Genomic DNA, 13,035 nt, shown 5'->3' with positions numbered 1-13,035 from the left:
CAAGGGTGCAGTCTCTGTTCTCTGTTGCTGAGTTCACAGGAGCACTGCCAGCATACCCTGGCACTGGTTTGGAAGGAGATCAGAAAAGGGGACAGTAACAGTCTACAGATGTGAGGTAAGACTTTGTCCCTCATTGTGGCCAGTATTGCATTGGCATCCAGTACCAACTGGACAGACAGAGTATTGGAACAGTATTTCATCTATGGCGAATGTGCCCCTACATACTACAGATCAAGCAGTGGCCTGTCATATGAGCAGGTCCCATTCCCTCAGGCTTGCTAACAACAGAGGGAAATGAATAAACTGCCTTGTTCTTCTTTTCTGTAACTTAGCACTTAAAGTTTATCACTAGATCCCATTGCTGTATTTATGCATTTTATATTGATTTGGCTTTTAAATATTAGTTTTATTATTCTTGCCCTGATTATTTTATACACCATTATAATACAACAAGCCTTGCTTGAACGATGGACTTAAAATTTTCTGCCTTTACTCTGCACAACACATATACTTCTGTTTGTGCCCAGCATAGCTTGGCACACAGTGCATTTCTGTACTTATCATTTGGTAGCTCACCTTTTAAATTCTCTGCAGTGATCTCCACAGCACCTTTCAGAGGTCCTGACCCTGACTGCTGAACTCCTGTACTCCTCCTCACAGTTTTCTGGGTAGCTGTGACAGTCTCTGCCACAGATGTCCGACAAAGCAAGGACCACACTGCATGCTGACTATTGATACCACACAACTGTGTGTCAACAGGTGCAACTGCTCTGACCTGCATCTTAAAAATGGCAAAAGTTCTACCTATGACAGATTCATTTATAATTTTCCTTTGTGTAGGTAAGAAACAAGTCACCTGTATCACCAAATAAGAGAGTAACACTTTAGGCACCTGTTAACGGTTGTGTCACTGTGTCTTCCTGCTCCTAGTTCTTAATAACACAGAGTACAAAGTACATAAGCACCTGTTATCTATAGTTTTCTAATTTTACTTTCTCTGGTCTCTTCCAGTTATTACTGGAATGTCAGATGTGGATGTATGACTAAGAGGTACCATGATATGATCATAGGTAACATGCACAGTCACTTGTGAAATACAGACTGACATTGCAGAATGACACCTTTCCATCAGCTTTGCTTGTACTTGCAGACAAAAATGGGCAGTATGGATAGTTCTGGGCTAACAGGAATAAAGCCACACAGGGTAGTGTGACCTAAGAGATAACCTGTTGTGAGGGGGTAAGTCTAACTCTAAAACAATAGTACTTAAGCATAGTACTTAAGCATGACTGCTTTACTTGACTGGTTAGGAAGAACGATCTTAGTAAATGTTCTGCGTGCATCAGCAAGTAAAAGAGTATGACTATGAAGCACTGCCTACAGAGAGAGAGTTGGTGAATCTTACCAACAGGCAGAACATGCACAGCCAAGAACAGATCAGACAGCCCTGAACATTTCCCAGCATAGGGTGATTCCAGTTTTGATGTACATCTGGTTGATTATCTCATGACAGTCCTGTGGTATGACTGTTCCTGTAAAGATTCCCTGAGCCACACTGACCTGGATCCCCCCTGATGCTCTAACGTACACATGGCCTCTCTTCAAACTGATTAATCCATTTTTTATCTTCTGCACAGGGTACATCCTCTTAACAAGTTCAAGAAGTGGCACCTGTGGTTCCCATTTTAAGGGCCAATAAGGCCATACTTTACATAAAACTACAACAGTAGGTGACAGTAAGCGTTCACGGCATTAGCCACCTCCCTACCATGGGAGGCAGATAAAGTCAGGTTCAGGATGGATGTCTGACCCTTTGCTACTGCCTTTCTCCACTTGGTCTCTTGGAAACCTACGTGGCCTTCCTTAAGCTTAAGCTTGCTGATTTCCTTCCTTCTCCCTCTGGAAACATATTCACGACCTCCCCCAAATTTAAGTGTTCTCTGTTTAAAAAAAAATTTCCCCAAATGCACAACAGGCATACTTTAACTGCATGCAATTGAGTGACTACAGAACATCTGTGGATGTCTGTCTTTGAGACCATGCCACCATTTCTCTACATCCATCTTAACAGTCATCTGATAAGTGTATCATTTCCTGTGTCACACTGCATGTGCAGGGATATAGATGATAATGTGGATGATGGCTGCTTCCCTTAAGGAAGAAGTCAGTTTGTCACTTGAAAATTTAGCTTGTTTCCCTGACACAGTAAAGTGGAAACAGACTTCCAGTTACAAATCAGTTTACATAGACACACACACACACACACACACACACTTTTTGTTCTCTTCCTGAAACCGCTTATTAGATCAGGGAAAATTTAGTTTAAGAGCACATCCTATGACAGTCATGGGAGAAATAAGACAGGACAAAAATGGGGATTGTTTAAGTTCCAAGATCTTTGGGGATATCCTTTTTAGCCTGTCATATCTCAAACCCAACTAACCTAAATATTATTGTATCTGTTGGTTTTGGCAAGGACTTGCTGTTGCTTTTTATGAGACATGAAACAATAGGTGGGAGAGAGTAAGCCAATTAATTATTAAAAGTGGCTTTCACATACTCTAAAAGTCTGCATGTCCTCGAAGCACACTCAATAAAGTTAACAAGGCTAGCCGGGGCACTGTATAATGTATGTGAAGCCTCAATAGGCGTTTTGCGAGCTCTGCAAAATTCTGCTGTGTGCTTCCCTAACTCCACATGGACCCAATGCACACTTCATAAAGTTCTTTCGTCTCAAAATACGGACCTTACAAACTCCTTCCTTCCAGCCCTACTCAAAAGTTGTTGCTTTCAATCAGCTTTCCAGCTACTCCCTCTGCCACTCCATGTCATTCCCTTTCACTCTTCATTCACCTTCAGAGCAGAAGAAATCTACAGCCTACCCCCACATAACATGCTCAGCTGCCCAGCAGTGAGGACTTGTGGTTACCCATCCTGTGTTATGTCCGATGACAGGGTAACTACCTCAAGGCAATAACACATTCTTTTTGAATCCTCAGGAAAGCACAATGCCTATTTATTTATACTATACTGAATACTGAATTACTACTAAATATAATAGCCATACAAATTATCTTTGATAGATACTAGCCCTTTAGGTCCCTTTCCACAAAGACTTACCTTGAGCATGTTAGTTTGGATCCCAAAACAGATTTTCTGCTATTGGCTCCTAAAAATGAGTATAGACTCAGTAATAACGTCGATGAGACAACCATCATTAGTTAATAGCAAAGAAGAGGTGTCAGTGGTGCTTGAGGCACTTGTTGAAATCAATTAACACAGACTCTAGGCTAACAGAATAGGCAAAGGTTCCAGACCATTTTATTTTCATTCTCCAGTCAATGATAAGAATCCTTTGCAGATGGTCAAAACTGAAAGGAAAAATACTCATTTTATTTCCCTTGTACTTGTTGATCACATTACCACTTCAAAAACCTTGTGTAGAGTAGCTTTTTGAAAAGAATAAACTCTGTAACTACAGGACGAGGTGTTTGATGGAATGAACTCAGAAGCCCAGGAACAGTAAGTGCATTAACCAAGCTTTGTGGCTTGTGTCTGTAATTTTTATTCACCCAACACTTGCTTTTCAGTCAAGGAAACTACTTCTATTCTGCTTCTGTAACAAGATTGGTCGTCATTTCATATAATGTATAATAAAAATAACAGCTGTATTTAAACACATGGCAGAAGCCATTAGGCATGGAAGAATTACTCTTTTTCCAGTAAATCATGGCTGTCTAACAAATTTTATACATGACTGTCCTTGTCATACTATGAGCCAAATTGTGTCTTGTTTTATCCCAGTTAAGATGCACTGGTTACTAGAGTTCCTGGAACAATTAATATTCCCCTTATAGCTCAAAATGCAATGTGGGGAATTGAAACAAAATAGAAGTTTTCATTATAAGCAGAAGAGAATTTCAGAGCCTTTCAGAAAAGATGACAAGTAAGGGAGGAAAGAAACTACTGTAGAATACTTAACATCTGTATTACCTTTCATATCTATTTTTTTTCTTCTACACATTTAAACATCACATTAGAACCTGATCTGACCCCTACTTTTATGGAAATTATTATCGTGCTCCTGTTGTCATTTTCCCATTTATAGCTGCAGTCCCATTTTGATTACTATTTGGGTGTTTTCAGAGATAAGACATTAGAAGCCAACAACTCTACTGAGACTCTACAACTTTTTACACCATTACCAGACAATTACTGGCAGCTAGTCAGTACAGAAATCCACCTAGTACAAGGTGCTGGGAAATAATCCCAGTCACTGTATAAGCAGTGTGGTTACAGCCAGACGGAGAACAAGCAAGTATGGAACCAAACAAAAACTGAACCACTTCACACATCAGTAACTATATGTCTCTCTTAGCTTAGTGTCCTAGTTAGAACAACTGGGACCAGTTCATCACTGTATGGGTGTAACCCAAAACTGTGCATTCTATAGCCTTCCATGCCATTTCCCAGAAACTGTTATCAATAGACCATTTACACCATCTGCCCAGGGTAGGTCTGACTCCTCAGGCTATAAACTGGGTGCTAAGAGGCCTTCGAGATAGGAGGGTTCCCCCCTGTCCTCACACCCATTGTGGAACTCCCTGCCCTGAGGGACGTACTGGGCATTCCTGCCTGAACTGGAGGATATATAATCTTGGGGTCTTGGGACTTTTTTAACCATTCGTGGGATCCAGAGGAAGACTGCAGATCACTGCTCTCAACCAGATTGCAGACCACTAATCTCAACCAGACTGCAGACCACTACTCTCAACCAGACTGAGACCACCACTCTCGACCGGACTGCAATCACCACTCTTGACCAGATTGCACCAGCACTCTCACCAAGAGGTTTTTCCCTCTCCTATTACTTTGGACTCAGGGGGCCCAAAGAACACCACTCTGTTCATGCCCCAGGGTGCTGGGTTATAGATTTGGGTTTTGTGGGTTAAAACCAATTGTTTGTCTGTATAATCGTACTTATTGTATTATTTTATTAAATTGTTATTCCAATTTATAATCTCTATTTTGAGTTGGCTTCATTTCCCCTGCTGGTTTACCTTTAAACCAGCACACTTAGGCAATTAAGTAAATCATAACCTGGATATAGTATAAATTATTGTGCCATAAGGATGCAGTATGGCACAGTAAGTTTTTACCACAGATAGAGATGGTCTAAAAACACAGAGAGCATCTAGGAAAACACTGGGAATAGCATGCAACAACATGGTTATTGTTCGTTTCTAGCTTCATTGATTATCCATTGTTTGAAGACTCAGATTTGTTACAAGCTGGCATTCAACCCTTGGCCAGAAATTCCTGTGAATACTGGGCTTTTGAGAACAAGCTCTACTTAAGTGGGAAGGATATGCCACACATTGGCCAAGCTCACGGCTGTCATATGCAGCCCTGAATAGAACTGCTTTCCAGTCTCAGCACACAGGCATGAACACATACCACTGCATCTGAGTCAAGGCAATGTCCCAACTGCTCAAGAGGAGATAACAAAGCCCTTTTCAGCGCTGTGTCTTCCTTCAAGTAGGAATCCTCACAACTGTTCTGCAGCCAAGACAAAATTGCCTTTAGCCAGAGAGTCAGTTCTGTGTCTTCTGCATACAAAACTTGTGGTTGTGCTGCCAATGACTCAAGAGTGTTGTTTAGCTCCCACCCATGATGTTCATTGTTTATGTCCCTGGATTTGTTACCTAATCAACTACATATGCACTTAATTTCACTTTGTATTAACTCTAAGCACTACTTACTTTTCATGAAATCTCTCTATTACAATGAATATCTCAATGTTTACCCCAGGAACCAGTCAGAGTGTGAACACCTTTTCAAGCTTCATCCACTTATTGATCAATCGGTTGAAAAATTTAAACAGCTGTTCACACTTTGCCAAAACATTTCTCATACAAATTATTTAAGGGGACAACTATTTTAAATAGTGTATTCTTCTTTCAGAAATCTTGTGTTTAGTAAAATTTTAAAGAATCATTCACATGCACCATCATGTATGTTATTTTAGTACAGACACAGGCAAAGCAGAGAAATCAATTGCTCACTTTCCAACTTTATGTTTTAATATAAAACCCATGCTGAACCTCATTCTCCACATTCCAGATCCTCAGTATACCACCTGCAAATAAATACGTATTATATGTGTATTTACCATATTGCACTGGTTTCATCTGGGATACAGTAAATTTTCTTCTTAGTAGCTGGTACAGTGCTGTGTTCTGGATTCAGTATGATAATAATGTCAATCTACTGTTTACATCTACTTAAGGTAAGATTTTTCCCATATCATAGAATCATAAAATCTTAGAATGGTTTGTGTTGGAAGAGACCTTAAAGATCATCTAGTTCCAATCTCCTTACCATGGGCAGGGACACTTTCCACTATACCAAGTTGCTCAAAGCTGGCCTTAAACACTTCCAGGGATGGGGCATCCATAATTTCTCTGGGTAACCTGTTCCAGTGCCTCACCACTCTCAAAATAAAGAATTTCTTCCTAATATCTAATCTAAAGCTACTTGCTTTCAGTTTAAAGCTTTTCCCTTTGTCCTATCATTCCATGCCCTTGTAAAAATTCCCTTTGCAGCTCTCTTGTAGGCACCCTTTATGTATTGAAAGGCTGCTGTAAGGTCTCTGCAGAGCTTTGTCTTCTCCAGGCTGAACAACCACAACTCTTTCAGCGTGTCACCATAGAAGAGGTGCTCCAGCACCCTGATCATCTTTGTGGCCTCCTCTGGACTTGCTCCAGCAGGTACATGTCCTCCTTATGCTGGGGCCCCAGCAGTTCTCACAAGAGCAGAGCAGAGGGGGAGAGAATCACCTCCCTTGACCTGCTGGCCATGTAGGAAAAAGAATTCACAGAATATGAGACATTTCGGATTCTCTGATGTGTAATAAAATATGAGCTTGTTAGTCTTGCCTTCACTTTAGGTACTAACAGTATCTCTCTCTCTATTCTTCGAATCTGCTTGTTTTTGTAACAGAGGCACAATTATCAGTTCATCTAAGGATTCATCCTCTCACTAGAAGGCAACAGAAGAGTGAGAGGCAGAGTACATGAAATGCATAGAAATGCAGAAGTAGACCTGCCTGCAAAGCAAGGCTTTCAGTTCACAGTGAATTTCCTCTTTTTGATTTTTTTTAATCTGAATTTTTTATTTAGTCTCCTCAAAGCAGATAGCCCTTGGGCCTTGCTCACCGAAACAGGTTAATGGCACAGTTAATAGCTTTGCTGCCTGCATCAGCAATACAAAGGACTAAAATATCCCTTCCAGAGGCACCTGCCAGGCACTGTGGCTCTGGGCAACCATTCCAGGCAGATGTGTCTGGGAGTCTCCCCACAGTGCCATGAATTAGAGCCTGCTCCAGAGCTGTGACCTGGGAATGAGTAGGACAAGCATCTGAATATGAGGGACTCAGAATGTCCTGAGTCTTTGGCTTTGGGACAGGCTCACCACCCAGGCAGCCACCAGGCTCTGGGAAGTCTGGAAGAACAGGGTGATAGCTTTTTTTCAGACCATTTCCTCAGGAAGACATTGAACTATGCAGATCAATACCAATATCATGATGGCCCACAGCATGGCTGGGAACAGCTTAAGAATGAAGAATAGGTGCTTAAGAGTGGACCTGAAAAGACAGAGTTGATGTTGCTGGGCTGAGGAATGATTTCTGAAATCTTCTTAGCAATGATTTAGAGAAAGACACATTATTCTCCACCTCTGTCTTCACTTTGGAGATACACTGAAATTTCTGTCTCACATCAAACTCCCGGAATAGCAACAGCCTCAAGTATAATTTTTTGCCATGTCTGGGTAGTGAAGAACTTGTCCATCCAGGCAGACAATGGCCAGACCCTGACTATTCAGGCCTGCATTACATCTTGGCAAGACCATAGCCCATGATACACCTGGCACAAAGCCTTCCATACCTGGAAATTCCAGCTAATACAAGATGTTGCCTTTTATACTGTAATCAGGAGAAGCTGCTACCATCAGCAAGTGGTAGTGTTGTCTATCTCTGCTTTCTTTGTCCCACTCACCCCATATTGGTTCCTCGTATCCATTACTGATTTCACTTTCAGCTTTTGGTTCCTAACTTCAGGTTGCTCAATGGGAAGGGTTCAGATTATCTGAAAAAAAGCCACTCAAATCTCCAGAAAACAGACAGTGGTTGACAACTACTCATCAGTGTAACTGCCTAGGGTAAGATAAGCACATCTGACCCGAGACTGGAGTGATCTACCCCCTAAAAGAAACTTCCCACAGTCTGCTTCAAGTATAAACTGCATTTCTTAAGCCTTCTGCTCTCTAAATATAAACACACCGTAACATATGGATTTCCAAATCAAACAAAATTAAATACATATGAGAAATTATTAGAAAAAGAATTGCCTCTGAAGTGTCTTCCACTATTCCTGACCTATTGCTTGTGAATGACAAGTGAACAACCACCATATTGTTGATAGCAGTATACCTGTAAATACACTAGCAGAAGGCTTTCAGAGACTGATGATTAGATCAGATCACGTGTACAGCAGAACAGAATTCCCAAGTTAATACCAAGTGCCTTTCCCCAAAGCACTCAGCTCTTCCCCTCTGGAAGCTCACACCTGGGAACCACTCTCACACAGTGCTATCAAAGGTGAGCATCCTGGGAAATAACATACAAATAAGCCCATAAAACACTTCAGAACTCTTGTATCAAACACTGGCAAATTGGTTTTGAACCAGAATACAATGTACCCAGCCCAGGTAGGTTTGCTTTTGCTATAACCTCGGTGTGCTCATTTCCATGTAAATACACAGAAAGTTCTTCACTTTGGAGCTGTTTCAGAGGGGTTTATATCTGGAAAGTGGGCATAAAGTGAAAACTCTGGGTGTGCTTGTAAATCATTTATGCTAAATGATTTGTGCATCCCACAGAGATACAGAGGTCCTCCTCAGTATGCAACATTACATTACCAAATCCATACCTCGAACCAACTTTGGAGAACTTAGGGGCTACACAGTGCTTTGGAAAATGAAAACACTGTAACAGACTGGCTGTAGCCAACGATTTGAAAGTCCTAGCTCAGGGTACCACCCCTGGGAAAATTCTGGTCATAACATCAGCTGTGACAAACGTCACTCATAGTCACCAGTCTGCAAAGGAATTGCAGAGCTGCCTTCTACTCCCAAAGTGCTCCCTACAGTGATCCTTGCAAAGATGCAATCACTACAATATAAGATGGAAAGAATCCTCGGTAAAGTTTAGGGGCCTGTGTCCTTTGGCACTGAGTCACAGAGTGGCAAGATGGTGTGAAAACTCACCCACACAACCTGTCACAGGCATCAGCTGCACCTCCAGCCAGGAATGAACAGCCAGGATTGCACGTTGTTCTCTCCCCCAGTCACTCACATTGCCATACTGGAAAATATCAACATGCTGCTGTATACAGGATTAGACCCACAGGCTTTTAACTAAAATAACAGAAAACATTGTAGGAGTGTTGAAAAACATTTTCTGATGTGTTTTGCTTTAAGAGAAAAAATAGTATCCACATAGAGTCAGCTGTTTTCTAAATCTTGTACTCTACTATTTCTGCTTAATTTTCTCCTACCTAAATGGCAACTATGCTTTACTGTATACTTAATATATTATAAAGTCAATCTTCATAGTTTCTCTTCTCATGCGTCCGTTAGAGACAGTTTCAACACAAAAAGATATATGAGAAATAACCTAGGTTTTCCTCCAACAAAGCACTTAAGCACACATTTCGGCATGTCAGTATCCCAGCTGAAGACAGTGGGATATATTTCAAGTTACACATATGTTTCAAAAGTTTATTGAAGTTCAAAGATAATTAAAAAAAATATTAACATACAGAAGGAAAAAAATCCCTCCAATACCCATAATAATTGAGACTATGGTAGTAGCTTCTACTGAGATTCCACAGACTTAAGAAAATAGTTGCTTTGGTTAATTCAGCAATATTCTGTTTGGAGGCTGTGACAAAAATACCTTTATTAGAACATAAATTTGACCCAGCTCCATTTAGATTCAAGTAAAACTCTTTTTATCTCCACTGGAAATGGAGCTCAATGATTAAATATAAGATTTTTTTATAATTGAAGCACGATCCCCAAAAAGCAAATGTGACAGTGAAATCGTGAGACATTGCAAGATCTTAATAGTTAGTTATTCATAACTATACACTTGTCAGGAAATTAGGTTCTAATGTCCTGTACGATTTGCAGGTAGAGCACTCACACTTCTAGGATGTATCAGTGTGCCTCTGATGTTTGTTTAAGGGTCAAATAAACAATGATACTGTTATTTCATTCAATTCAGAAAGTTCTTAGATGATGTTTCCAGCAATGCTTCAGTCTAGTTTTGTGGTTGATGGGGTTTTTTTCCACAATAGTGTTGGATTTTACTATAATTTTAATGGGTTTTCCCCTTCTCATTATATTTCTGATGCCACTATTTTACCAGATATTTGAAATAGTTCTGCAGTAATAAGAAGTACTAGTTGTCCTGGGACAGCATCTAGGAAAGATATATACATTTAGGGAGGTTTGAAATATCACAGCACTTCCAAAAAATACAAGCTAGTCGTTGCAAAAACCATGGCAATGGTTGGAAAAGCTAACCGTGGATTTAATTGTGGAGTTAAAAAAGAGGAGTATATTACAGTACTTTAGCATGACTGTAGCTAGGACACACACACAAAAAAAAAAAAAAATAAATAAAAAAAGGTAGTACTTTTTTTCCATGTCCAGAAAATGCTGGCAAATACAGAATAAAACAGTGCAATACTGAGTCATCTTAACATGTTAATTAGCCACACCACAGAGAATCAGGCCTTCTCAGGTGTTCATTCACCTTCAGTCACACCTTGTTTGCCTTCCTTGTTTTACCATGATTGGTAAAACATTAGACAGACTGTGTGGTACATCAGAAAGTAACTATTGAGCATGGATTTCTGCTGATGGCAGGGTTTTTAAATGCTCGAGGCAGTGGCACAACGAAGTCATATGTAAATGGCAACCTTGGCTCTACATTTTAATTATTTTGAAATAAAATAATTTCAAGTTTCAGTAAGTAACACAATGCAAGGGAAGGGATCCTAGAAACAATCAAGCACACACAAATCATTCAGCTGCGTACAGTAGCATGCAGTCACGACAGAATTAAATATTCATAAACTCAAAGGAGAGGAAATTCTGTGTTCATCTATCACAATATGAAAACCATCAGTTACCATTTTATAAACAAAGCCCTTGCATCCATCCACCCTCTTAAAATGTACGGGGCCTGTTCAAATGATCCGTCATCGATACTCTCTTTTAATTAAAACAATAGAACAGATTTTACTGAACGGTAACAAACCTAAAAGTGTAGGAGGCAAATGCTGAAAACTCGGGATCTACAGTTACAGATAGAATTTTTAAAAAACACCTTGTATTTCCCAAGATAACTGGAGCTCTAGTCATGCAAATATGTGGTGTGACATAGTTGTTGCATTGATTTATTGCATTGCTGGTTTACATTCCTTCATTGTGTTACTGTTCCCTTACACATTTGTAACAAAATCAAACTATAGCAAAACTAGTTGAAGATACACGGCTCAAATCCAGTACACTGCATTTCTTTTTTACATTTACTTTAGAATTATAATCTGTTTGGGGGTATCTGTGCATTCAGAGAATTACTAGGATTTCACTAAAATATAAACGGATGGGTTTTACAGTCTAGCACACACGGATCACACCTTGCAACCATCACCGGATTACGATGAAACTTACACATTTATCAGTCTCTGCCTGTTACAGACCTACAGACACAGCAGAATTCATCGGCTTCAGTTTAGCAAACCCATGCCGAGAAAAATGAATGGAAATGAAGACAGTGCCCACAGACAAAAGCACTGATCAATGCACTCCGCTGACATTATCTTAATGGCAACCTTTTTCCATCCCATCCTCTCTACTTTCGATCCTCCCGGCAGCAGACACATCCGCACCAAAGGGTGCGATCTGACCCATTTCTCGCTGAACTCCGTCACCCGCAGGTTCTCACTCGGCAGCGAGCAGCCGTCCCCCGGTCCGCAATGACACAGCAGGGCTGGAGGGACACAGCGCCCGGGCTCCTTCCCCCAGGTGACTCGCCCCTCGCCGCCGGGTGGGAGCCGAGGGGAGACGAAGGGAGGGGAGCGGCGGCCCCGCCGGTCGCGGCCCCTCGAAGTGAGGTTAAACTTTGGCGGCGGCCCCCGGGCCGCTCCCGCCGGGCGGGCGGGCGGAACAATGCCCGGCGCCCGGGGCCCGGCGGCGGCGGCCCCGCGCTCCCCGCCCCGCCGCCCCCGTGTCCTCAGACAACCCCGGCCGCCGGCCCCCCCTCCCGCCGCCGCGCTGACAAAGGGCGGCGCGGGGCTGCCCGCGCCCGGGGCCGGCGGGGAATGGGACCGGGAGCGGCCCCGGGAGCGGCCCCGCCCGCCCCGCCGAGCGCGGCCCCGGGCAGCGGCCCCTCGGGCGGGCGCGGCGCCGGCCGGCCGGCGGCGGAGCGGACCTACCTTTTTGTCCTCTTTCTCGCCGCCGTGCCTCCGCTCCGGGTGGCCGCTGTCGGCGGCGGGGGCCGGCTCCGCGGGCTGCCCATCGCGGTGGTGCGGGCGCTGGTGCGGGCAGCCGCCAGACCCCGCCGCCGGGGGGATGGGCTCCGGGCACGGAGAAACTCCCTTAACATCCATCTCCATCTTCCAGTTCACTGTATTGCGAGACAAAAGCAGGCAAACACTTTCCACCACCCCGCGTCTTTCTTCTGCTTTCCTTTCTCCCTCTTTTCTTTTTTTTTTTTCCTTCTTTTTTTTTTTTTTTTCTCCTTCCTCCCTTCCTTCCTTTTCCCCCCTCAGGAGGCCGTGACACGCATGGCTCTGGCCGCCGCTGCTGCACCGATCCGGCGGCTGCAATTCTCCCCTAGATCCTCCAGACTTTTGTATCCAGCGTGCGTGTGTTAGAGTGTGTGTGTGTGTGTGTGTGTGT

The 13,035-nt window shown here is 42.6% G+C and overlaps 1 protein-coding gene across 1 annotated transcript in view; it reads right to left on the bottom strand.

Annotated features, from left to right (window-relative positions):
• RBMS3 (RNA binding motif single stranded interacting protein 3) overlaps nt 1–13,035 on the bottom strand; it is a 711,089-nt gene that overhangs the window by 697,444 nt on the left and 610 nt on the right. The window contains exon 2 of the mRNA XM_017817961.1: nt 12,570–12,760. Within this exon, the coding sequence (XP_017673450.1) occupies nt 12,570–12,760 (191 nt within the window). The remainder of the gene's footprint in view (nt 1–12,569; nt 12,761–13,035) is intronic.

Source organism: Lepidothrix coronata, unplaced genomic scaffold (genome assembly GCF_001604755.1).
Source record: "Lepidothrix coronata isolate B3197 unplaced genomic scaffold, Lepidothrix_coronata-1.0 Scaffold64, whole genome shotgun sequence".
Classification (NCBI taxonomy): domain Eukaryota; kingdom Metazoa; phylum Chordata; class Aves; order Passeriformes; family Pipridae; genus Lepidothrix; species Lepidothrix coronata.
The sequence above is the reverse complement of the archived record's forward strand: the minus strand, read 5'-3'. Positions and strand labels throughout refer to the sequence as shown.